Source organism: Maniola jurtina, chromosome 12 (genome assembly GCF_905333055.1).
Source record: "Maniola jurtina chromosome 12, ilManJurt1.1, whole genome shotgun sequence".
Classification (NCBI taxonomy): Eukaryota; Metazoa; Arthropoda; class Insecta; order Lepidoptera; family Nymphalidae; genus Maniola; species Maniola jurtina.
This window is the reverse complement of record NC_060040.1, coordinates 7,787,850-7,811,370: the sequence shown is the minus strand read 5'-3', so window position 1 is coordinate 7,811,370 and position 23,521 is coordinate 7,787,850. Positions and strand designations below refer to the sequence as shown.

Genomic DNA, 23,521 nt, shown 5'->3' with positions numbered 1-23,521 from the left:
TTAATTGGATTTTTAATTCAATATGTGCTATTGGGTCAACGTGTTACACCAAATACAAAAATTTCTGGTTTGTAACTCATTAAATATCCAGTTATAACTGGTCTGTAATCTGTGAGTCTAGTTTGAGAGTCTGTGTTGAGATTTCTTGTACGATGATACGGAACCCTTCGTATTTAAGTTTCACTGGCACTTGACTGGTTTTTTGGTACCTAGCTAAATATCGAATTACTAATGACCAAGGGTAAGTGCAGACAGCTGTTTTAAAAGTATAAATATGAAAATGGTAATGCTGTGCCTAGAATCAATTGTTTTCTTGTTCTTGAGGAGTTGTTGTCGCGGATAGCTCTAGGTAGTTAGGTACCTAATAAAATTAAAGCAGCGGAAGCAGAAAATGAAACTATCCTTCGTTTTGAAAAGAACTTGGCACCCGATTAAAGCGCTGAAAGCGCTTTCAAGTGATTGTGTTTTCAATTCAATTTCAAATCAAATTCAATGACAAAGACAAAGACGCATCCATATATAGAGCATAGAGCAGTGAAGTGCAGTTAGCATAATATTTTTAGATGTAGAATAAAAGTGTCATTTGCTTTATTTATTTCCAAAATCGTGCACCTAACAGGTAAAACAGTATTTTTTATAATACAATGTTTAGCGTAAAATGTATTCCCCTTGTAATATCCTAAAACTCGTTTGTAGGTTAGAGTAGTGCGATATAATATGCAGAACAACCCCCAGGAGCTTTCATGGCAGGCGATTCAGGCTATTGTGGGGGTTAAACTCCCACCTAACGTGTTGCGTTTCGATGATATTGGCTTCCATTTAGTGAATAATTCGGTTTCGAGTGCTGAGGATTCAGATTCCGATGTGGAAATCGTCGAGAATGGCTGGGAATCTGACAACAACGTATCCTCGAAACCAGAACACTCGGATAACGAGAAGACGCCTTCGGACCGAGAACAGAGCGAATCGCCCGTCCTGCGACTCGTGGAGCCCGACAGTAACAATTCTGGAAAAGAACTACTAGACTATAAAGACTTTTTAGTTAAAATGGATACCAAAGATATAACTGATAATGATCGAGCGCCTCAGACAAACAACGAAGACGGTGACAGCTCCAATGGGAATGTTATGTCTATCGAGAATTATTTGGAGGTGACCCTATCTACAGACTCGGAGGCTAGTCATACATGTAGCCGATGTAACCAAATGTTTACCAGTGAACAACTGCTATCTTCACATCATTGCATCGCCAAACCCACCGAAGAGAAGAAGTATCCCTGTCATGTTTGTACGGAAAAGTTTCCCAGCTACTGGGAGCTCAGGAAACATATAAACAGCCATTTCCCTGGAATGTTAGACTCAAAGTCCAGTTTTTGTCATCTATGTCAGAAGGATTACACGAAAACAGGCTTCATGAACCATTTACGGAAGCATACGGGTGAACGGCCCTTTGTATGTGAGCTGTGCCATAAAGCCTTCTCACAATCCAGTTCACTGTCCATACACATGAAGTTCCACCTCAATGTTCGAAAACATGCTTGCACAGTATGTGAAAAGAAATTTGTAACTAAGAGTGAACTGTCCCGACACATGACTGTGCATACCAAGCAAAAGTCTTACTATTGTGGTGTGTGTGACAAAGCCTTTACTCGGTCCGACAACATGAAGAAACACGAGAAAACACATGGATAACTCAGACATAGTCTGAACATCTGTGAAAAGCATCACTTGTGTAATTTTAATGATTAAATGATAAATTCTTTTGAATGAGAATCAGATAATGTGGTTAATTCTGTTGTAAACAATGTACCCTTAACTAAATTCAGATCTAAATCTTGTCTGCCGAGAGGTTTAAGAAATGGAGAACAACAGATTTAGATTTGTCAATTTAGTTTAGTTTTGAGATTGTGTACAACAGAATGAGCCACATGTGAAAGTATTTGCGTGTGAAAATATGTGTGTGATGCTTTTTACATACAGTCTTGTTTCTAGTTCTCTGATTGCCAAAAATTTTAGTCATACCTGTAATTGTTAATTAAAATTTACATTGTTTTATACCAAATTGAAAATTTCACAGTCTAGTTTATAGCTTAGTCATTATGTGTGTAATGTGAGTGAGTATACTCACTGTGTGCTGCTGTAGTTGCTTTTGAATAAGGTTTTTATATATTATGCAGTTTATAATGCATGTTTGGGAACCTTTATTGTATTTTAAAATATGCCTTTACAGGTGCTTTAATATATTATCATTTATCACACATATCTTGATCCAAAGTTGCCTTTTTAGATATGATAAAGTGATATTTAGCTTGTGGATATGGGTCAAATGTCCAATGATTCTATGATAGCTACACTGTAGTGTTTATATAAGATAAAAAGAATGAATAGTTCTTTGAAGTTGAGGCCTTTTATATATCGGAATGAACTGTCACAAACTAAAATATTGTTCCTGCTTCACTCGAGAGCTTTAATAAATAATATATTTTTGTAAATCTTTACTGCAAGGTCTTGTTTACCGAGTTGTAAAGTAATCTTTGCCAAATTTTAGATAAGTGTTTGAAGTGATTCTTATTGAACTGTGTTGTAACCAAAGCAATAATTTTGTCTAATGTGCCTATTCTATTTTACTATTAAGTCAATTCAAAACCAAATATATCTTAGATGTTAGAAAATTCATAGTAATGAAAATTACTAGACACACCAAATTGGATTTATAGTCAATAATAATGATAACATATTTTTATACTTAAATGATAGTTTAGCATTTTATTGAGGCACTAATTAAAATAATTTCCTGTTACAATGGTCTCAGAATCATAATTTAGTTTAGCCATCTTGAACAATTAGAATAGTTTAGTTAAGTACATTATATCTAGCTTAATTGAGAAGATAATTGGGACAAACATCACAAATGTTCTTCAGTGAAATTATATTTAAATATTCAAAGTCAATTATTATGTACATATTGTATATGTATGTCTGTAAAGTGATGACAAAGTCAATTGTTTCAGATGATAATGTAATATTTGTTGCACCTTAAGGCGCAAGGCACACCAGCAAAGCCGAAGCGCAGCATCTCTTGATAACAACTCAAACTAAGCTTTATTTATTTTGGCTTAAGGTTCGATATCCACCAGAGCGGATGTGTCTAGCAGACTAATCAGATAACTGATAGATGATGCGAAAAAAATATTACGTCATTTAACAATACTCTGATTGGCCTGCTAATCTCCACCCATCTCTGCTCTGGTGGATACTGGGCCTAACGGCGGCAGCGCGCGGCAATCCCGAGCGCGGCGAGCGTCCTCATTTTGTTTTCAGTATACAAATTTTAACGGTATGTCAAAGTATATAAAGCTGACTTTATGTTGTTGTTAAAAAGACGGTTCTACTCCACTCTGCCTGTTTGCGCTGGTCCTAAAACTTATTCCAAAGATATAAAATTGGCTATCAAACCAAAGCTATCTATGTAGTGTTTCAATTGTGCCACTTACTATTTTATTGGTAGTCAATACCATTTATAATTTATATTGACATTTTATATTTAGTGTAAGGCAATAATTACATTTTAATATATTTATTGTATTTAATAATTAGAAATTTAGTTGCATGAATAATAATTGTTCATAGAATTAAGGGTTTACATTGAGCCAAATGGAAAATACACAAAAATCTACAAGACTGACAATAATATTCAGAGTAGATATAATAACTCATGCACAAATGTAACATTTATTTATTGATGCCTTAACAGCAAGTTTTAAATATTTATCAAAAGCACCTTGTTATAAACTCATCATGACAATTAGAATAAGATCAGTTTTATTGAATTAAACTGTTTTATAGAAAGTGTAATAATTGTCGATTTTATTAAAGAGTTGTTTGTTGCAAATTATGTTTTATTTATGATCTAAATTAAATGTATCAATTTCATTTTCCCTTTGTTCTAGGTTACGCGATGTCGGCAAGGTTACGTAATCTTAATCCGTATGAGTTGCATAAGTACCTAGTTAATGTTTATTGTTTGAATGCCAAAGGTTCTACTGCGCTTCTAAAACGGGACACCTCTCGTGATCGAACCGATCTTGACGTTATCAGGGAGAACCACAAGTTCTTGTGGGAGGAGGACGAAGTTGCCGACACTTGGGAAAAGCAACTGGCTAAAAAATATTACGATAAGCTCTTCAAAGAGTATTGTATCTGTGATCTGAGCAGATATAAAGAGAATAAAGTAAGTGCCTTTGTATTTACTAAGGAAAATGCTTGGCAGGTTCGGTAGGTTTTATAGACGACTGCATTAGCACTATTCCATGCTTAGGTAGGTATGTTTCTTACACCAAGCCGCCAAATAAATGGCTACTTAGGTAATAAACACTTCCGAAACCAAAGCTATTATAACGATAATAGCTTTGGTAATAAACGTATTAGAAGGGTGAGATTTTTGGGTTAGATGTGTGTTTATATATTAGCCTACTACTAGCGGCTACCCGCGTTTGCTACTACGCTAAAAAAAATCCTATTGCATTGTTTTAGTGGTCTGAAACCATCGTCGCATTATTGCTTTTTTTTCTAATAAAACCGGTTTAGGGCACATCCATAGATTTATTATCATACGCACATTGGTTGGATGGTTTCAAAGTCTATAACGGACATGGTAGAAACATAGTTATATTTAGGCTGTTATAAGCGGAGACCTTCCTACCGAATATACTTTTGTAGGTACTTGATAGCCTAGCCTACGTTTGTCCCTATACAAATACTAGCTATATCTGTTTTCAAGGTAGGTACCTAGGCATAATTTAGTTATAGAACCTACTAATTATACCCACGGATCACGTCACATGTGGGATCTTTTGAAATCACAGCTGTATTCTAACGGCTCTTAAGGCAACATTGGAGATAATTTATGTGCTACACTCTCCCCCAGGCATCGGTGATGAGATGGGGACGGTCCCCTGTGAAATTCAATTGCCTTTTTTGCCTCTGAGACCTTCCTTTGTGCGTTGCATCGGGGAGAGTAACAATAGCCTTACTGCCTTTTTGTAGGCTAAATATAGCGCACCCGTACCTACCGCGGCATGTATCGCACATCTGCCGTGCCACTCCCTATTTCAACCGACTACACGCGAATGATTAAAGGCTTTATCGATGATATTTATAAATTACTATAAGGTGTGATGCCCGCAATTTCGGCAGCGCGAAGTTAACTTTTTTTAAAATCCCGTCAGGTCAGAACTCTTTCTTTTTACGTGATAAAAAGTAGCTGTGTTCGCCTGCATGCTGCAGAGTGCAGTCTCTGCACTGTATCAAGTTGATAATATAGTGGGAAGTCCCAGATTCGATTCTTGGGGGGGGGGGGGGGATTTAGAATTTGTCTCTGGTCTAGTGTTAAGCGATTTAGCGTTCCGGTAAAATGCCGCGTAGAAACAGATCAGGGATATGGGTTAAACCTACTAAATTGCTATACCTACCCCTTCCAAGTTAGCCCGTTTCTATCTTAGACTACATCATCACTTACTATCAGGTGACATCGCAGTCGTGGGCCACTTATCTAGCTTGTATCGGAATAAAAAGTAAATAAATAAAAAAATGTACTAGGGACCTACTCTGGTAATATGTTATATTATTCTCGTTTAAATAGTAGGTAAGTATACATGAGCGGTGGTATACCTAGTGGTTAAGACATCGACTATCCGGGAGGTACGGGGTTCGATGCCCGCACTCTAACTTTACCTGGTAGGTATTATTGCCAAAGGCATTTTAAGTAAGTAAGTAAGTATTAGAATATCCAAACATTTTTCAAGGTAGCATTAAGATGGCGGGTCGAGCAAGAAGTGGTCCTGGGCAAAGGACAGTTCCAATGCGGTGCTAAAAGGTGCCCCAACGACCAGGGCCTCAAGTCCTGGGAGGTGAACTTCGCGTATGTTGAGGATAACGAGAAGAAAAATGCACTCGTGAAATTACGTAAGCTCCATTTTATTAACAAATCCAATGCCAGCACTAAAGATATTGTGTTCAAACTTTCAAATCATTGAGCAATTTTGAACTTGGCTCTGATCTGGATTGGCCATGGCCGAATCCTCCCAAGTTTTGGCCGTGGCTAATTAAGTACCACTCTACCAGCAACTATGTAACGGCTAGCTATTTAAGGTGCATGAGACGGGTCAATTCAAAATTAATTTGGTTTTTCGCAATTTATAAACTAATATGACAAAGTAGGATTATGGCATTCTAATTCCGACAATGACAGTATCATCTTCACAGGGTTACATAAAAATCTTTAACTACTTAAAATTAGTTAAGGGTGAGGCCAAACGAGCGTAATTTTGTGAGTTGTCAGTCGCGTAATTTCGGTTGCGTAATTTCTGCTGCATTCAGTGTCATACAAAAGTCCAGTTTGTGCCACACTGCGCACAACTCATTTTGCGTCGCCGTGTGGCACGACAACTCAAAAAATTACGTCCGTTTGGCTTCACCCTAAAATAATGAGTTTGACATGAGTTGCTCACAAATTAGCCGATACTATAGCTAATTTCTTAAAATGGACCCTATCAAATAAAGATTTTTAAATAAACCTGTGAGGATGATACTGCCATTGGCGCTATTAAAATGCCATAAGCCTACGTTGCCGTATTAGTTTAAAAATTGCGAAAAACCACATTAAATTTGAATTTCGCGGGCAGGCCCGTCTCATGCCCCATGCTGCGTAAAAGTCTTATCTATGGGCATGGGGCAGGCTTAATAAAAATAACCTTTGTAGGTTAAGCCGCTTCCATCTTAAATCGATCGCACTCAAGGGCTAATTTGTGTACGATTTAAAATAACTACCTACTATAATATAATATATACTATAATATAATATAATATACTTGATTAATAATATAATATTTGAGATATTTTGTTGGTCTACCTTCCGAATCAAACTTTTCTGTATTGGTGCCTATATGTAGAGACACTACAAACAAACTTAACGTTTAGAAATTTCACGGTAACTTTTTCGTCGCTGAAATCTGCGATCATGTTAGTCGCCAATGTTATCTAAATAATTTGCATTTTGCACTTGTTTGTGGGTAATTAATTAATTCAGAAAAAATTCTCTCTTAGGACTCTGCCCAGAATGTTCAGAAAAATTAAATTACAAATCAAAAAAACGCGAAGTGAAAAGACTAAAAAAGAGTCAAAAGAAAAAGAGAAAGAGTAGAGATAAGAGGCAAAGTGACAGCGATGAGAATGTTAACGAAGCATTGACAGAAGTGGTTGAATCTGGAACTCAAGAGCTTTCCAATTCCAATCCAACTACAGAATCTATGGTTGATAGTGAAGAGTCATTATGGAAGAAAGGTATTTACCTATTTATATTAGTAACTTAGTAAGAATACAATTATTAAAATATGTATTATAACTTACTAACTTGAACTTAATAGATACCTAAAGTGCGCGCAAAATAATTATGTAGTTCAATCTGAACAGGCCTAAATCAGCCGGGTTTGTGTGTTTATCTTTACTCTATGTTTTGATTTTGTAACTTCAGATTGGACTACTTATTTTGCGCGCAATTTACTGTAGGTATGATTTATCTATAATTTATTTTGTTGTTTTTATAAAAAGCCGTTAGGTGTCAGAAATCATGGGTGTATCTATATGCAAAGACCAAAATATAGTCTTATATTTTATCATAAGGGCTTAATTATTCTGCTGAAATTAATATATTTACTTATTTTATTGAAATGTTTTTAGGAGTTCAAGAAGTCGAAGAAAAATCTCGTGAAGAAGAATTTGAAGATTATTTAGAGGATTTGTTATTGTGAACCATTTCACATTGTTGATAGTTGATATGCCATACCCGTTGAAGAAAATTATGTTCACTTAGAAATCGCGGATGTGGGCGTGTTAGCGGGCCCAACTTTGGACATGGATGCGCGAGTTCTACTTAAACACACAGATATTAGTTACTTGATGTTAGAAATTGTGCCCTAAGGCAGATATCTATATACATATATATACTTTTACTTAGCTCAGACCATAGATTAATTATCTATTATATCTTTCTCAGACTTAGGGCCGGCGCACATATTATGGCGGAGCGCAGTGCAAAGCATGCCCGCGAAGTTTTCTGATCGCGTGACTCATTACGCGGATTTCTACCAGAGAATGCGCGAGCACGCGCGGGACTGCGCGAGTATCCGCACGGATGCACAATTGATTTTAGATATTATTTCAATGAGGACAATGTCGATAATACTTTGACTGTGAAAAATGCTCTGCGCTGCGCTCCGCCATATGTGCGCCGGCCCTTAGGCCTCATTCGTACGAGAGCTTTTTTAACGTCCGTTAAAAAAGCATTCAAATAGAACAAATGCATTCCGAAGTATCTGTTCACACGTCAACGCTTTTTTAACGCGCACTTTGTATTTTGAGTGCAACGCCGGGTTTTAACGCAACGCTTTTTTAACGCTCGTGCGAATTAGGGCTTAAGAAGCTTCAGTTAAAACAAGACGGTTTTGGCAGCAGTAATCGCTGTCTCGTTTTAACAGTGTCTTAAGTCTAAGCAAAGCTAGTGGGCTCTACACATCTCAGCCTTAGATTCGTTACGCACGGTCGACTAGTCGCCCGGCAACTCGGTCGACTAGTCGCCCGGCAACTCGGTCGACGGCGATCGTTAGAATCTAATTTATATGGAAGTCGCCGTGTGTATGCGCACGAAGATGCTGCATAAGTAACTTATTGACAGATTACCGATAGATTGTTACTCATATTAAGAGGGCTCTCTCCGTCACTCGTTTCATACAATCGTAGTTCCAATTTCATTTGAATATTAAGCAACCAAAGTCCATGAAATTTTGCAGACATATTCTAGAAACTAATATCTATGTCTGTGGTTTTCCAGATTTCTGTTAAAATATTCGGTTTCAAAGTTACGCGGTCTTAAAAAAATTCATACAAATCTTTGAGCCCCTGTAATTTTAAAACTACATATTTTTAGAAAAATCTAAAACACCACGGACACAGATATTAGTTTCTAGAATATGTCTGCAAAATTTCATGGACTTTGGTTGCTTAATATTCAAATGAAATTGGAACTACGATTGTATGAAACGAGTGACGGAGAGAGCCCTGTTAATTTCGTCGGATGAAAAATAAAAATACTTTTCTATTTAATATGTTATTTTTATTACATTCTATATTATCATCTCGGCTACATTCTTTTGTGTGATTGAGTAAAAATCGATAAAAAATCACTACGTTAACAATCACATTTTCATTATACGTAGTTTAATCAATTTTAGACACATTCGTGATACTTTGTACCTATACTTACATCTACATCCATACAATCGTAAAACTAAATAAAAGTAAAACTCATTGTAATCCAGTCAACATCATGTTATAATAATGTTTAAAAATAAACTATACGATCTCTTAAACAACATTTGGACAGGCCCAAATCAAAACCTAGTACTGGCCAAATTAAAAACTTTTATATTTCAAAATAATGTCGAGGTTCAAGCACCTTACAAGTCTTTTTCATCGTGTCTATACCTACTTCTATTCATAGTGTTCCTACTGGTGCTCATTCAGTTTTACACTCCTTAAATGAACCTTAGAATGACAGAATTAAAACCATCTTTTTCTCGCAGGTAAAATGGTAAAAACACGGTTTTAAAGGAATAACATAACTTTTATAATTATGTCAATTTAGATTTGAGATTGTGTATAACTGAATCAGCAATATGAAATGACTAAGTAATTAGGAGAATTCTTAAGTTTTATGCTTTACAATTTGAATAGTTTCCTTAGGATCCTTAAGAATCTTCTTTAGTTCATATAATTTCACTATAACTAAACAGATACTAGCTTCTACACCGTTATATTTTGTGCATTTGCTCTTATATTATTAGGTACTACTTTCACTTGAAGTTGTAGGTATACCTATTGTGTTTAATTTTCAAGTAAATTACATTTCAAGTAAAGTAATAGAAGAATTGCTCTAACTTGGATAGTACATAAAATTCTAAACAAATTGACAGATCTAAAAATAGTTAGTCTGTTTATAAAAGCTGTGTGAAAAGAAAATGACGACAAATAGCTCGTGTATTCTTGGATTAACTAGGAATAAACGTATCTGATACTTTATTTGCTTTAATGTTTTCATTGTTATTACGTATGCTGTTGCTTAAAATTCTATACAGTAATCCTGTTTTCTGTTATGGAGGTTTTCGTAGCAGAAAACAGCATTTTAAACAGAACTATTTTTAATGTTAATATGTTTACAGAATAATTTTATTGATGCCACGCGATTTTCATTAGTTTTATAAGACAGATTATATAATCTTATACATGTACCCATTTAGTAATTTGTACCTGGAGATTTGGGGACAGCCGAATTAGCGCCATTATTTTTGATAAATAAAGTAATAAAATGCACGACCGTTGACTGAACCACAAAACTATAAACATTTTTACTTCACAACAAAAATATAAGAAAAATTATATTTAGGTACATAGTTATATACACATGTAAACATAAAAATGTAAAATTAATAAAGAAATATTAATGAACCTATGCATAGAATAACAATCACGAAAATATTAAATATCACTTTTATGACCAGCCTCAAAACGACTATAATATTTGTTTAGTTTTAGTGAATTCCGTAACACACACATCTTTTTTACACGTTTTGACGAAATTTTAATGCCTGTTGTCGTCACAGAACGGATGTTTTTTTAAAAACATGTTTATGATTGGTTGGCCTCTCAAAATGGTTGTTCCCACAAACTCCCACTTTGTCAGCTGTTGTACGGGATTACGTAATAGAGAGTCCTAACTTCTTTCCGTGGATAAAGTATAGTGTCTCGAATCGCGCGAGCAACGCGCGTTGTACACGTAAGGCGAGAATCTGGCGTGCTATACGTGATTTACACGCGTATTTAAAATTCGTGCGATGCTTTCGCGTCCTTACCTCGCTAACGCGCATATGAGTTCACGCGAAATGATTCGCGGCAAATTCGCTCTTCTGGACAAGGCCTAATTTTAATCGTTTTTAATTTTCTATAAAAATAAATGAAGTTTAAAAAAAATGCGCTGTCGAGTTATTTCTATATTTGACTAGCCCATATACTTTCCTCTTATATTTAATTTTGCAAGATTCAGAAAATTGTTGTATATGTATTATGTATAGATACACTAAAAAGGAGTTTCGCTAGAAATCTCTACATAACATATCAACATACTAAAGAATTAAACTTATTCACCATTGCCTAACGCCTGGCATGCGTTGCAATGCCTTTCGTGTGGTGCACGCCACATACTGTACGTTGATGGTACTATGTCAGACACATTAACGCAAGTGCCAACACAAACTGTACAAAGTTTCAACTCAATCGGATGAACGTTGAAGCGAATTCATACACATGAACGTACAAATAAACATTAAGTATTTTATAATACATATTTAAGATGTGGCACATAGTTAGGAATTTAGGATTAGCTTATGTGCAAAACATATGACATGTTGCTAATGTTCTAATTTTATTTAATAAGTTTATTGTACTGGAACCTTACTAATGTAATCTATTGTTCAAGTTGAGCATGCTCATTTTTTGCGTAAGCACCAATGAACATTGCGTAGTTATTGAAAATATCTAGTATGTCTACACCTTAGTTCAGAGAAATAAAATTATACGAAATACATTGTTTGTTATATTATGCAATTAAAATTTATGTGCACCGGTAATTTGTAGACAATTTTCATGGTATGTTTATAGATATATGTATTTACAAGATTGTCGAAAACAAAATCTATAGTCAATCAATAAAATATAATCAACAATATACTGATCATTTATTTATCTCGCACGATCAAACGACAACCATTTAACTTTTGTAGATACGTTCCTTAGACCCTATCTCAGTAACGTATAATATAAGAACAGCTGTTAATTGACGATACATATAGATCATCCGAGACTGTAGTCTGGCGAACCCTGCAATAGAAAAAAAAACGCATTTTAAAACAATAATGAGTATGGTACGGGCATGTAATGCAGAGAGAAGAAAAACATATCACTAGAATAATGTTAAAATATGCATGTAGAAGGTTAAAAGAGGAAAAAAATACCAAAGAAAAGTTGGATGGATGGCGTAAAAGAGGATATGAGTCTAAAAGGGGTGGATAATCGTTGACGGATGACAGGAGTGATTGGAAGAAGTCGTGGTGGCGATCCCACATAGTGTAGGACAAGATCACGAAGAAGAATGAGTAGGATCAGGTGGCGAATAGTACCTATATAATGCAGCCCTACTGAGTTTAAGCAAGGCAGCTTTTTATGATACTTAGCAACTAAAACTAAACTTTATTCATTTTAGCATCTGGTTGAAATTGATATAATGGAAACAAAAAAAAGAGCTGTATTTTTTCCATTACATTTAATTATCCTACAGCCGTGACAAATCGTCTTTGAAATACCTGAGCAGAAAAAAAATTAGTTCACCAAATGAAAACGATTTAAAAAAATTATTATTCAGATACAAGTTAGCCCTCGATTGCAATCTCACCTGGTGGTAAGTAATGATGCAGTCAAAGATGGAAGCGAGCTAACTTGGAAGGGGTATGGCATTTTTTGCTAAACCCATACCCCTTTGGTTTTTACGCGGCATCATATCGGAACGCTAAATCGCTTGGCGGTACGGCTTTGTAGGTTGGTAACTAGTCACGGCCGAAGCCTCCCACCAGACCAGATCAGTGATATAGAAATTATAAAATTCCAAACCGGCCGGGAATCGAACCCGGGACCTCCCACTAATAAGACCACAGCGCTTACCACTGCGCCAGGGAGGGCGTCAATGCCCAAAGTAGCACTAATGACCATCTCTCTACAATGAGTCGTCACCTGTGTCTACTTGTGTGCCTTAGACACGTCCTCGTCGTCGGAGCAGTCCTCGTCGTGCGTGTGCGTGAGGCGCTGCGGTGTCTCGGGCCGAGCGTGCGGCACCGACGCGCCCGCGCCCGCCTGTAGAACACACGTTGAATTAATGCATAAGTTATATTACGCGACAGATCGAGATGGCAGAGGAGGCCTGCAGATCCGCACAGCCGCCGCGCTAACCCGGTGCGGGGCAGGGGTGAGGTCGATGAAACACCGACGCACGTGCTGCTAGAGTGCACGGGCGTGGCACAACAACGAGATAAAGGTTCCGTCCTATAAGGGTTCCGTTTTTCCTTTTGAGGTTCGGAACCCTAAAAATAATAGTTTATGAAACGGTTACGCAAGAGGTAATTAAAACATGAGTGTGAGTTTAAAAACAGAGCCGCAGGCGAGGTTTTCCATACTCAATAGTATCACACTAGTGTTTTACTACCGAAATAAGTAGGTACAGTTTCATACACTACTTTATCTAAACTGATATCTTATAATCCAAATCATAAAATCTTGGTAACTATATTTTGTCAGAGGTCGACTAATAACCATATCGCCCCTGGGAATAGAATCATTTTCACTCTCGTTATCCTTCTCCTCTGCTGGTCATTATGGTTTATTCTAGCCGGCACTAATTGACATAGACTTCAAGACGCAACAACTGAGTGAGCAGTCTCTATTCCTTCATTCTCATACCTTCACCTCTGCTGGTCATCTAAATATGTATATAAAAGGAAAAACTGAGTGACTGAACTCAAACTACTAGACGGATCGGGCTGAATACAATGAAAAATAGAATGATCAACTCCATAAAAGTCATTCCTTAAATTCGAGCGAAGACATAACATAGAGTTGTTAAAACCACCAATTTATCCCGCTATCTCGGAAACTGTGGTATTAGGTGTGTATATTTCATATTATAAAATTTTTATAATATATTTCATATTATAAAAATCATCAAAATTGTCCTAGCTGTGGGGCCATGTACGTGTGATACAGCCTGAGGCCTGACATTGCCACATAATAAATGTGGGGCATGTGGCTCTTTCACGTCGCATCGCATATATTGTGAAATGTTCCAAAGAGTTAAGTAACGATACGTCGTAATGTATTATTAAAACAGTTATCTCGTCCACGGTTCGAAGATTTATTATTCACCTGATGACAAACAATGATGATAACAAGTGTAAATTAAAAATTTATAACACCCCCGACGATCCAAAGTATTTGAGTTTTCCAAAACATCATTTTCAAATAAATAATTATGTATTTAGGCAACGTCCATCTTGACAGCTTGACATTTGTCTATTGACATAATATTATGAACCTAACGGTTATCTAACCTTCTTTTCTACACGAAAACTAGAAAAGAGCTGATAACTCTTAAACGGCTGAACCGATTTTTCTAGATTATAGCTAAGAACACTCTCGATCAAGCCACCTTTCAAACAAAAAAAAGTAAATTAAAATCGGTTCACTTGTTTAGGCGCTACGATGCCACAGACAGATACACAGATACACAGATACACAGACACACAGATACACAGATACACACGTCAAACTTATAACACCCCTCTTTTTGGGTCGGGGGTTAAAAAAGGGCAAAGATCACAAAAGACATAATATAATAATGTAAATTGCTGATATGTATACCACGCAGAAATAAACCTAAAATAATTGCTCATAAAAGCCATTTTTATGCATGATTTTCATACCTAACTAAGATTGGGCATTCCATGATCGAAAGATAAGTAAAAAGGACTGAACGGTTGTCTATTATTCGACTTCGTCCGCGTGGATTCAGGTTTTTAAAAATCCCGTCAGAATTCTTGGCTTTCCCGGGATAAAAAGTAGCCTATTACAAGTCCTTAAGTATATCCACAAAAAATCGCGTCGATTTGTTGCTCTGTTGCTTCATGATTGAAGGAAAACCAACCAACTCATTTTGACTTTATAATATTAGTAGTGATAGAAATAAATAAACAGATGATTTTCTTGATTGAAAACTATTTGATTTTCTGGGATAAAACATAGCCTATGTCCGTCTCTGGAATGCACACTATCTCTAAATTTCATAAAAACTGGTTAAGCGGATAATCTGTAAAAAGGTAACAGAAAGACGGACACACAATTTCGCGTTTATGATATTGACATGGATTTTTCATAATTAGCTACAGATATCAATTTATCACATTCTATGTACCTACTTGTATAGCATTTATATAGTGCTTATAAATTAGTATTTATATTAAATGTCGTCATTTGCTAAGAGTAATCAATCTGAGCAACATGTTGCTTAAACTCGGGTTGATAATATTATTCATAATGATTCTGATTATACAAGATTCTGAAGCTCAGTGGCGGGAAGATTATAATCCAATTCGTTTGGAAAATACTGTAACAACTTCTGGAAAAGGAATATGTCCAACTGGTTATTATAAGTGTCTAGGTCACTGCTGTAAAAAGTAAGAACACTATGAAAACAATGGAAAAAGATTTGGATGATAACAGAACATATTAAAATGGAAACGTGTGTATTCAAATTTCAAATAAAGTTTTACAAAGTGCTTTCGAATTTGATTAATAAATAAATATGAAATTACTAATTGATGTCCGCGACTTCATTCCCGTGGATACGGGTTTTTAAAAATCGCGTGGGAACTCATTGATTTTCAGGAATAAGTAGCCTTATAGCCTCCAGGGTATAATCTATCTCCATCTCAAATTTCAGCCAAATCCGTCCTGTAGTTTTTGCGTGAAAGAGTAACAAACACATATCCATACATACTTACAAACTTTCGCGCTTATAATATTAGTAGGATTTAGAGTTTATCGATTACAAACAAATCTTTCCTCCATATAATATTAGTATAGAAGTATAGATATCATCTCTGTGACGTATTAACTAAAAAAAAAAAAACAAATAAAGCACCTCTAAAGGATTTTCAGATAATTCTACCAGGGATCCCACAAAAATGTTTATATTGCCATATATTATGTGGTAAAAAGTTGCTCTACTTACTCCAATAACTAGTAGTACTACATAATATCAGTTCTCGGGATTGCGGGTTTCAATAAAAAAAAAAAAAAATACACCTATTTGGTGGTTTTAACAACTCCATGTTGTCTTCTCGGCAACTTGCCGTTTTACCGACAGTTTGCTAGAATTGCGTTTAGGGCATTTGCATCAGGAAAAGGAGCTCTACCTACGTATCTCACTCGTTTTTTTTGTGTTTCAAAAGGCGTAAGACCAAATTTTTTTCCCCCATCTACGGCAAAATCAATCCTGCTCCTAAGTCAGTTAAGGAAAAATTGAGTAAACTTATCTCACACAATTTAAACTTCAGTGTAAGTTGAGCCTAAATAGGTTAGCGGTCGTAGAGTGGATTGAAATCCACATATTTACTTCATACCTTCGTAAACCCAATACTGTGACTTCATTACCTTTCCGTCCGTGGTCTCTGGCGCGGAGGGGACGACTTCATCGGCCTCCTCCGCGAGGCTGGCGGCCGCGAACGTGCGCTCCGTCACCATTCGCTGGGTGCTTGGGTGTCTGGATCTGTGTAAACAATTACTTTATGTTCCACATACTGTTTTCGAGATACCATGATATGGGTGACAGTTCCCACTTTTCTGTTTTACTCATACTACTTTTTACAAACGAAATAATTGGCTATACAATAAAAATTCCTCTGAGTGGACTATTAGTTTTAAAAATATGTACGTAGTATGGTGTAGTGTGGGACGCCCTCCAGCACGACAGGCCGACGATATAAAGAGGCTGGCAGGAAGTGGCTGGATGAGGAAGGCTAAGGACCGGGTGTGGGCGTCCACTGTTGGACATATCCAACACTGGACGTCCATAGACTAATGATGATGATAATGATGAGATAAACAAAATTTGATGGGATTTTTGGTAACAAGATTCAGAAGATAATACCCCTCAGCTACTTGATACGTGTATCGGAACGTTTACTCATAGAGATCGACACTACTAATCGATGATTCAGTGAATCGGATCGTGGACTCGTGCGGCATGAGCATGGCGGGCGCGCGGAACATGTAGCAGAACGGGTAGTACATCAGGTTGAGGTATGCACTCACCGGTCAATGGTGGGCGTGTCGACGGTGAACCGCTGCTCGTGCGCGACCGTGGACTCGTGCGGCATGAGCATGGCGGGCGCGCGGAACATGTAGCAGAACGGGTAGTACATCAGGTTGAGGTATGCACTCACCGGTCAATGGTGGGCGTGTCGACGGTGAACCGCTGCTCGTGCGCGACCGTGGACTCGTGCGGCATGAGCATGGCGGGCGCGCGGAACATGTAGCAGAACGGGTAGTACATCAGGTTGAGGTATGCACTCACCGGTCAATGGTGGGCGTGTCGACGGTGAACCGCTGCTCGTGCGCGACCGTGGACTCGTGCGGCATGAGCATGGCGGGCGCGCGGAACATGTAGCAGAACGGGTAGTACATCAGGTTGAGGTATGCACTCACCGGTCAATGGTGGGCGTGTCGACGGTGAACCGCTGCTCGTGCGCGACCGTGGACTCGTGCGGCATGAGCATGGCGGGCGCGCGGAACATGTAGCAGAACGGGTAGTACATCAGGTTGAGGTATACACTCACCGGTCAATGGTGGGCGTGTCGACGGTGAACCGCTGCTCGTGCGCGACCGTGGACTCGTGCGGCATGAGCATGGCGGGCGCGCGGAACATGTAGCAGAACGGGTAGTACATCAGGTTGAGGAACGACGCGGCGTATAGATCCGCGTACCTCACCACCTTGAAAAAACGTGAAAGAAAGATGCTTATGAGCTAGACATAAAACCTAAATAGCTGTATAATTTTACTGAGGAATATTAAACAAATTGGTTGACTGTCTTCAAGTCACACGTTACTTACGTTTTAGACCAATTTCGAGCCCATCTGGGGTAATTTTTCAAGAGCACGCGCATCTACCGTAAAACAATCGAATTCAAATGTCGATTTCGACTTTGGATTTGTGGACAAGGTCAACTGTCAGTGTCCACGTTTCAGCGTGCTATGGAGCGGGCTATGTTGGGAATCCTCTGAGGGACAAAATCCGTAACGAGGAAATCCGTAGGAGAACCAGAGTGACCGGCATAGCTCAACGAATTAGCCAGCTAAAGTGGCAATGGACAGGCCACGTCTGCCGCAGTACGGATGGCCGCTGGGGCAGATATGTTCTGGAGTGGAGACCGCGTATCAGCAAGCGCAGTGTGGGACGACCTCCGACCTGCTGGACCGACGCCCGTAAGAGAATAGCGGAAAGTGGGTGGATGCAGAAGGCGGAGGATCGTGTGTGGTGGCGCGCTCTTGGGAAGGCCTGTGTCCAGCAGTGGACGCAAACAGGCTGATTGATTGATTGATTAACATTATACCTGCGAAGAGAAGAAAGTCTGCCTGGAGCCGGAGCGGAACAGCGAGCCGAGCATGCCGTACGCGAGGTCCATCTTGTGAGTCACGTCGCGGATCGACATGCGCAGTTTCGATATATCGGGCTTCTCCTTTGTGCTTGAATCCAGATCCCTGTTAACAAGAACGTAATATTAGTAAGTTATAATATAATACGTAAAGTGTTGATGATAATAAAAAATAGTAACATTCATAGTGGCTTCTTTAGGCGATCCTTCAGACATGTGCCCTATTCAAGCTTTGTGCAATAAATCTAATGTGCAATATGAAATGATGCATCCCATCTGCAAAATTTGGCAGTCCAAATGCAGACCGTCTGTATAGACGCTTACTTGCGTCTTGTAACTAGCATTTTATAAGGTGGTAGAATATTTTGTTAATGATTTCAAGATATGTATTTTTGTTTCGAACCTCAAAATACGTTGTCTATTAATAATAATATGTACAATAGTGGCATGATAATATAATCACTGTTTATCAACAAACTTCGAATTTTAAGTCAACAAGACTCGTAACAACACAAAATTTAACCTGATGAATTATTTATAGATGGAAATATTCCGATATCTAAGCTTGGATGTGGGTCAACATATTAAGTCCGAACATAGTAATGGCATATTTTTAACCCCCGACCCAAAAAGAGGGGTGTTATAAGTTTGACGTGTGTATCTGTGTGTCTGTGTATCTGTGTATCTGTCTGTGGCATCGTAGCGCCTAAACGAATGAACCGATTTTAATTTAGTTTTTTTTGTTTGAAAGGTGGCTTGATCGAGAGTGTTCTTAGTTATAATCCAAAAAAATTGGTTCAGCCGTTTAAGAGTTATCAGCTCTTTTCTAGTTTTCTTGTAGAAAAGAAGGTTACATAACCGTTAGGTTCATAATATTATGTCAATTGACAAATGTCAAGCTGTCAAGATGGACGTTGCCTAGATATACATAATTATTTATTTGAAAATGATTTGTCGGGGGTGTTGAAAATTTTTAATTTACACTTGTATGAGAACATTGTTATAAAAAACTAGCTGATGCCCGCACTTCGCCCGCGTGGAATTAGGTTTCTAAAAATCTCCTGGGAACTCTACCATTATCTGGAATGAAAAGTAAACTTATGACCACAATAATTTCACCAAAATCTACTAGAGGGATGAGCCGTGAAAAGGTAACACACAAACATACCTTCGCATTTATAATATTAGTATAGATTAGTATTACTAATTTCACGTTTCCGCTTGTAGCGCTGGCTGTAAATTTACTTTAACGCTAAAACGTTTTGACGACGAATACTATTTGAGTTGGTGAGAAGTAAAATCTTATACCAAGGGTTGTCTCAATGTTGCGCACATAAAATCGTTAACGCTTATTGGTACACTCACTACCAAAAACCAAGGCTAAGCAGTCACCATGAAACAGAACACCTACAGTCTGAAAAGGCTCTTTTGGCGCGCGGCCAAAATCGGAACTAAAGCCGCCATCTTAAGAAGTGCACTGGTTGATAGTTCGTTGTGTCGGCATAAAGCTACAACAGCGCCCTCACTCAAGTGCCAAAAGAGCCTTGTCGGACTGTATAACGGGCACTTACTTGTACATATCGCCGAGTTGCACGTCCAGGCTCTGCAGCGTCGCGAACAGCTGGCACTTGTCGGTCCACACGTGCAGCTCCTGCACCAGCTCGGGCACGATGAGGAAGGTGCGCCAGCCGCCGATTTTCTTCGACTTGAGAATGTCGCCGAAAATGTGGTCGCCGATGTACAGCACGTCTTTGCCTTTCGCGCTTATTAACTCGGTGAAAACGTCACATGAACCTGAAATGTTTGCCATTGTGAGTGAGCGAGACAGAGTACACCTTCTCTTCTGTCTGGTGTCCCGCGACAAATCATGGTTTTTTTTTAATTCGATTAAAATCAGACTAAGACATTTAGATGTTTTAGTCTGATTTAATCGAATTAAATTTGAAAGAGAAACAAATTTTGATTTAGATCTTAATTTGTTTTTCTTTTCATCTAAAAAAATTTATAGCTACGAGTACCTCGTAAAATTTATACTAATGGGTGCTAAAGATGTGTACACACTTTTGTTATAAAAATAGCAAGATGATACAATAAGTAAATATATTTACTCGTAAGTTTTAAACGACGAAGATTTTTTAATGGACCAATAAGCCAATAACCTAATAATCGATAAATACGACCTACCAATATATTATGTATTCTGAGCCTATATGTAGGGAGAAAAATAAAATTCAGCTTTGAGTCAGAGACTTCTTAAAACGTAATTTTTTATCGTTTAAAAATACCTAATAATATCACTACCCATCTTGTAATACGAAAGCGTGTTTGTTTGATGGGTTGCCCTTCAATTACGCTGCAACGGAGCAATGGATCAACCAGATTTTTTGCATGGATTTAGTTTAAAGACCTGGAGAGCTACATAAACTTTCACCCTAGAAAATAAGAGTTCCTACGGAATTTTTAGCAACTCAAAACCACGCGAACGAAGATGAGGGCATCAACTAGTTTCAAATATACTTAAGAAGTCTTACCTCCTGAATAGACCAGTCCTTCATGCAAAGGTCCGACATGATGTCCCATTTTCAAAGCGCCCGTACGCGTGTCCACTTGGCGTAGCGTCGTCCCCTCTCCGAAGAACAACGGCTTCTTTGCGTCTACTACGATCCAGTCGAAGTAAGTTTTCCAATTTCTGTGAGGCTCGCCGGGCTAAAACAAATTTTTATTTATTAAGAGCCCGCGCTTCATTGAAGCGATAACTCGTTGGCGGGTGGAACGTTATTTGTGCGTGTCAGCCTTTCCCTTAACTACACCTCATCGTGCATATATGGAACAGTAGGTATTTATTATGCATTCTGAATGTTTTGTAAACAAGGATGGATGAAAATATTGCACCAAATTCTAACGACTTACCTATTGACAACCCACATGTACATAAATTCTTTGGGCCTACGCAAACGTCGACCATAAAACACCCACGAGGCCCGGTATGATAATCTAGTTTATACTTATAGCCATACTAATATTATAAAATACAAAAGCGAGTGTCTGTCTGTCAGTCTGCCTGCAGCTTTTCACGGCCCAAGGGGAGATGACTACCTACTACCACTGACCTCTCTAATATACTATACAATACGCTGAACCTTGCCTTTCGAAATTTTTGCCGCTGAATGATGGCAAAGGTAAATGAAATATTCAGTTCTGAGTACGCTCAGCATCATGTGAGCGTACTCAGAACTGAATATTAGTGATGAGACATGTACACTTGTTGGGGCGTTTCGAATCGGCACAAAAATAGCTAGTTAACATTTTATATGGAACACCATTTCTAGCGTGTATAATTAATAAAATTAGGTCCATTTCAGTGACTACTATATAGGTAAGTATAATGGCAGGTAAGTGCTGTTGCGCTGACTTCAAAATAGAATAGCGAGTCAAATCAAAAAGGGAATGTATCAATGTTTTTTATAATACTAATTTTGAAGGTCAAAACCGAGTAAGCAAAAAAATACGTTCATTAGACATGTTCTTATACAAATAGCAACGAAACCGGAATGTTTTTTGTGCAACTGCTATTAAAACTCAGACAGACAAGTCAATTGGACGTGGAATAATAAAATTTTGAGTGAAGCTGGGTTCACATTGGAATATTTTATCGATCACCATCACCCACCGTCGTTTATCTATCTATTGTGTGAAGAATTATGATCAAAAGAATATGCAAAATTCCTTACTATGTGGTATTAGTCCTAAATTTAGATCAGTTACCTTTGCTCCGTATGGGAAATCGAAGAGATAATTCATAATTTTATCTGTAAAGTTGTAATCACTGTTGGTCAAAATGAACAACTTTGCCCCGCTCTCTCGTATCCTCGAGAGGAACATCGGTAGCCTATCGTCCTTCTTCAGGTACAAATCCAAGTTTTCCGTGGTTTTCTTCTTCAAATCGCCGTGTATGTGGACGTAGTCGACTGCATTTCTTACGTCTTGGAATATAGATTTGAAGGACATCGCTAAATCACCGCATCGTACACCAGTCTTTCCTCTAAAAGAGTAGAAATAAAACTGATCAAGTGCGTATCAGGAGTCAGACCACGCATAAGGCCTTCAGGCCCAAAATGTTAAATTCCTAAAATGTTGAATTCTTATAATGTTGAATTTGTAATGGAAGTCATTTACCTAGGTGAGTTGGGCTTCTTCTAAGACCAGGGCGCGTTCGGAACCCTCGTAGCTTTAGTTTTAAGTTTACGTAATTAATTTATCATCATTAGAGTTAATTTAGTTGTAAGATCTATCAAAATGTGTACAGTGCAATTTGAATAAAGTACTTTGCCATGCTAAATACTTCGTTGCAAAAAAATTTGACAGTCATTATTTCGTAAATAGTAGGTTTTTCTTTAAGATTTTAACAGAAGGAACTGTATACATTATACAGTATAGCAGGTACGCGCACAATATGTAGTCCAATCTGAAGTTGCAACATTGGGGTTTGTGCAGGTCATAGAAAGAATTAAATATAAGAGCCCGGTTGAGGTCTGTTTTTCTACAAAGCACAGTCATATATGCCTTGTATTCAGATTGAACAATTTGTTTTGCACGCACTACCTATATGAAATCGGCAACGAAGGTGCGCAATCAGTTTGCCTTGTTATACAGCTCCTTGGCATATTCAGATTATTAATTTATTATTCATAAAACTAATTAGTTTAGTAATTAGTGCTAATAAGAGTTTTGATATCTATTACTTACCTTGTGTATTGTGGCGAATTCGTAAAGAAATCTATGAGACATGCTATGAGGTAGGTTTCTGGCAAATTGAATAACGTATTCAACACGTATACTCGAGACTCGTCGAGAGTTAAGAATTTGTTTGGATACAATTCATAAACTTGCGAGCTGAAAAAAAATAACAATGGGTTTAACGAAAGTAAGCTGGGAAACCATAAGGCCTTATTTACACGAGAGCTTTTTATTAAAAGGCGTCCACATAGAACAAATATATTGCCAAGTATCTGTTCACACGTAAAAACGCGTTGACGTGTGAACATATAGTTGGAAATACATTTGTTCTATTAGGATGTTTTTTTAACGAACGTTAAAAAAGCTCTCGTGTAAATGAGACCTAACTAATTCATCGTCATCATCGTTATCAACCGAT

General features: G+C 37.7%; 3 protein-coding genes across 3 annotated transcripts in view; 2 read left to right on the top strand and 1 right to left on the bottom strand.

The window, feature by feature from the left end:
* Positions 1-314: 314 nt before the first annotated feature.
* On the top strand, positions 315-8,259 carry LOC123870382 (protein FRA10AC1 homolog). Its single transcript, XM_045913667.1, has 5 exons — positions 315-619; positions 3,951-4,231; positions 5,805-5,964; positions 7,105-7,341; positions 7,738-8,259. The coding sequence occupies exons 2-5, from the start codon at positions 3,959-3,961 to the stop codon at positions 7,806-7,808; spliced, it is 741 nt and encodes a 246-aa protein (XP_045769623.1). The 5' UTR covers positions 315-619; positions 3,951-3,958; the 3' UTR covers positions 7,809-8,259.
* On the top strand, positions 615-3,892 carry LOC123870378 (zinc finger protein 184-like). The gene has a single exon (XM_045913662.1). The coding sequence runs from the start codon at positions 718-720 to the stop codon at positions 1,690-1,692; it is 975 nt and encodes a 324-aa protein (XP_045769618.1). The 5' UTR covers positions 615-717; the 3' UTR covers positions 1,693-3,892.
* Positions 8,260-9,152: 893 nt separating the features above from the next.
* LOC123870388 (cytosolic purine 5'-nucleotidase) overlaps positions 9,153-23,521 on the bottom strand; it is a 28,125-nt gene continuing 13,756 nt past the window's right edge. The window contains exons 5-13 of the mRNA XM_045913674.1: positions 23,113-23,259; positions 22,132-22,408; positions 20,898-21,072; positions 19,938-20,160; positions 18,325-18,472; positions 17,550-17,704; positions 16,366-16,480; positions 12,895-13,014; positions 9,153-11,988 (exon numbers count right to left, since the gene is read on the bottom strand). Coding sequence (XP_045769630.1) covers positions 12,901-13,014; positions 16,366-16,480; positions 17,550-17,704; positions 18,325-18,472; positions 19,938-20,160; positions 20,898-21,072; positions 22,132-22,408; positions 23,113-23,259 — 1,354 coding nt within the window. The 3' untranslated portion in view covers positions 9,153-11,988; positions 12,895-12,900. The remainder of the gene's footprint in view (positions 11,989-12,894; positions 13,015-16,365; positions 16,481-17,549; positions 17,705-18,324; positions 18,473-19,937; positions 20,161-20,897; positions 21,073-22,131; positions 22,409-23,112; positions 23,260-23,521) is intronic.